Source organism: Urocampus carinirostris, chromosome 11, assembly GCF_059441175.1.
Source record: "Urocampus carinirostris isolate Australia breed hairy pipefish chromosome 11, RoL_Ucar_1.0, whole genome shotgun sequence".
Classification (NCBI taxonomy): Eukaryota; Metazoa; Chordata; class Actinopteri; order Syngnathiformes; family Syngnathidae; genus Urocampus; species Urocampus carinirostris.
This window is the reverse complement of record NC_142359.1, coordinates 20,020,927-20,023,463: the sequence shown is the minus strand read 5'-3', so window position 1 is coordinate 20,023,463 and position 2,537 is coordinate 20,020,927. Positions and strand designations below refer to the sequence as shown.

At 41.5% G+C, this 2,537-nt stretch overlaps 1 protein-coding gene across 2 annotated transcripts in view; it reads right to left on the bottom strand.

Annotated features, from left to right (window-relative positions):
• The window catches only part of LOC148356711 (mannose-P-dolichol utilization defect 1 protein-like), a 15,403-nt gene extending 12,866 nt beyond the window's left edge, over positions 1-2,537 (bottom strand). Inside the window, exon 1 of one of the 2 annotated variants that reach the window (XM_088347385.1) lies at positions 2,411-2,537. In XM_088347385.1, coding sequence (XP_088203511.1) covers positions 2,411-2,537 — 127 coding nt within the window. The remainder of the gene's footprint in view (positions 1-2,410) is intronic. The other variant, XM_088347386.1, reaches the window with a different exon arrangement.

The following is a 2,537-nucleotide window of genomic DNA, read 5'->3' as shown; positions in this document are numbered from 1 at the left end:
AACAAGCATTAAGGTAAATAAAATTCCCAAGCGGGAGAGCACTGTCGAGTAGCCCATCCGGGCCGGGACCTCGGCAGCACTGACTCCCCCCGTGTGTGAAGCTAACTTTATTCACACAGGAAACAGAAAAATACACCGGAAATGCGACTTCAAAATAAAAGAGTACAAGACTGATAAACGTACAAGAGATGCAATTAGACTGATTATTGAAACGTTACTTCATGTGTGTGTGTGTGTGTGTGTGTGTGTGTGTGTGTGTGTGTGTGTGTGTGTGTGTGTGTGTGTGTGTGTGTGTGTGTGTGTGTGTGTTTAAGATTGTTTTTATATTTAGGAATATAAAAACAAGTTATATTCATGCAGTGAATTCTGAGAAATATTACAACCAAAACGACCAACCTATCACTAGTAACTTCCAGACTTTCAGCGATCGAAAACTCTCATAATCTATATTCCCCCCATCCTTTTTTCTATCATTGATTCTCTGTGTTAATAAATTGTGTGTCCTATATCAAATGGCGTGGGTCATTGATTCCATTTTCTTGGGATTAGTAATTCATGTCCGAACTCAAAGAACTCAAAGTAATAACGTTTTTTTTTTTTAATCAGTGTACGAAATTCTAGCATCCTTCAGAGAGAAAAAAAGATTTATGGTGGAGCACAAGCAACACCTAGAGGCAAATTTGTTAACTGAATGCAGTGAAGAATCATTTGTTTCAATCCTAATGATTTTCAAAATTAAAGCTAGAAAAATCTCTACATAAGACTCTGCGAGTGCGACAAGACAAAGCTTTTGTCCGAACAACGGAGGAAGTTATGGCTAGCAAGAACTACGCGGTGGTAAATAAGGTGCTTTCCAGTTGCCAAGTGGAAGTAACAAATGCTTTAGTGCTCCCTTTACACTGTAGACCACAGGTGTCAAACAGGCGGCCCGCGGGCCAGATCAGGCCCTCTAAGGGATTGAATCCGGCCCGCGAGACAACACTCAGAGAAGCGCAAGAGAAAATCGAGCTGCAGGTTGAAATATGTCAACTTGATGTTGCTAAAGCCAGTTGCTTCGAACAAAGACACTGTACTTGTATTTATTTCTCTCTCTCTCTCTCTTTTCCACCCCTTTTCTCCCACTCTCTGTCTCTGTCTCTTTCACTCTCTGTGTCTCTCTTTTTCTCTTCCTTTGTTGCTCTTTGTCTCTTTCTCTCTGTGTGTCTTTTTTAACTTCTTTTGCTCTGACTTCCTTTTTTCCTTTTTTCTCTTTCTCTCTTCCTAGCCTTTGCGCTTTCTTTTCTCATTTCTCTCCTCTGTCTTTCTATTTCTCTTTGGATTTCTCCTCTCCCTTTATTTCCCCCCTCTCTCATGACTTTTTCCCTCTTTTGTTTCTCACGCTCTTTCCCTCTCTCTTGTTTTCTTTCTTTGTCCCGCCCTCTCCCCTTCCCCCCCCCCCCTCTTTATCTCTCTCTTTCTTTCTCTTTAATCTACTCGTCTGGCCCCCGACAGAATGTTTGTTCTACCGTGTGGCCCCCGAGTTCAAATGAGTTTGACACCCCTACTGTAGACGAAGCATTAGCTAAACAAGCAAAAGCACCCAAAAATAATCCGCACAGGTGCTGTATAGCTGTTAATAAAACGGGTAATCCCTGTCTTTGTTAAACATAACCGCGGAAAATAGTCCCATGAAGACAGAGGGAGAAATAGATAAAGAAATAGCACTTTTAACTAGCTATTAACACAAAACATTATACCACATACTTTTCGATTAACCAGTTAGCACAAAGCGTTATGCTACATACTGTACTTTAACCAGTTAGCTAACACGAAACGTTATGCTACCTACCTTTGCTATGGTGAGTACTTTTCCGTTTATTGGAGTTAAACACAGTAACTAACCCGCCCTTCAGCAAACTGATTGTATACTTCAAGTGATTTCCAGGTTTGAAACAGCTCTCATGTGTAAAAACTTCTGGCCAGTACGAGATAATTGTACACACGATAGAACTGTATCTGCATCATCTCTGCTGACTGTTTCTTTCCTTAATTCATATGAGTCAACCGCATGAACAACTGAATATTTCGCGTCATATTTGTCTCTGTCTGTTTTTATGAAAGTATATTTATAATATGGGTCACATTGTCTTCTCAAAAGTATTAGACACTGGATGAAATTTGCCGGTAAAGTGGTGTAAACATAGCTTTTGCCACCGAAGATGGCCGCCCCGGAGGGATCACGTGGTTTGTTGGAACTATGTATCGAGGAAGAGGAAAAAAGCGTCTCGAAAGGAAGCGGCTCTTGATCGGCGGGGAGCCGACTCCCGTCCTTAAAATCCCAAGAGTCGGCTTCTAAAGCTCACTCGTTCACAAACGACGCATCTCTAGAAGACACGAGAATGAGAGTGTACTCGACTACTACAGTACTCACCATCGGCAAAGTCGAAGCGCACAAAAAGAGCGTCAGAACAAGTTTGCGGGAGCATATATTCTAACAATTGTCCTTCAAATGGATCCATTAAAGATGTCCCTTTATGTAAAAGAGTCACCTCCGCCAT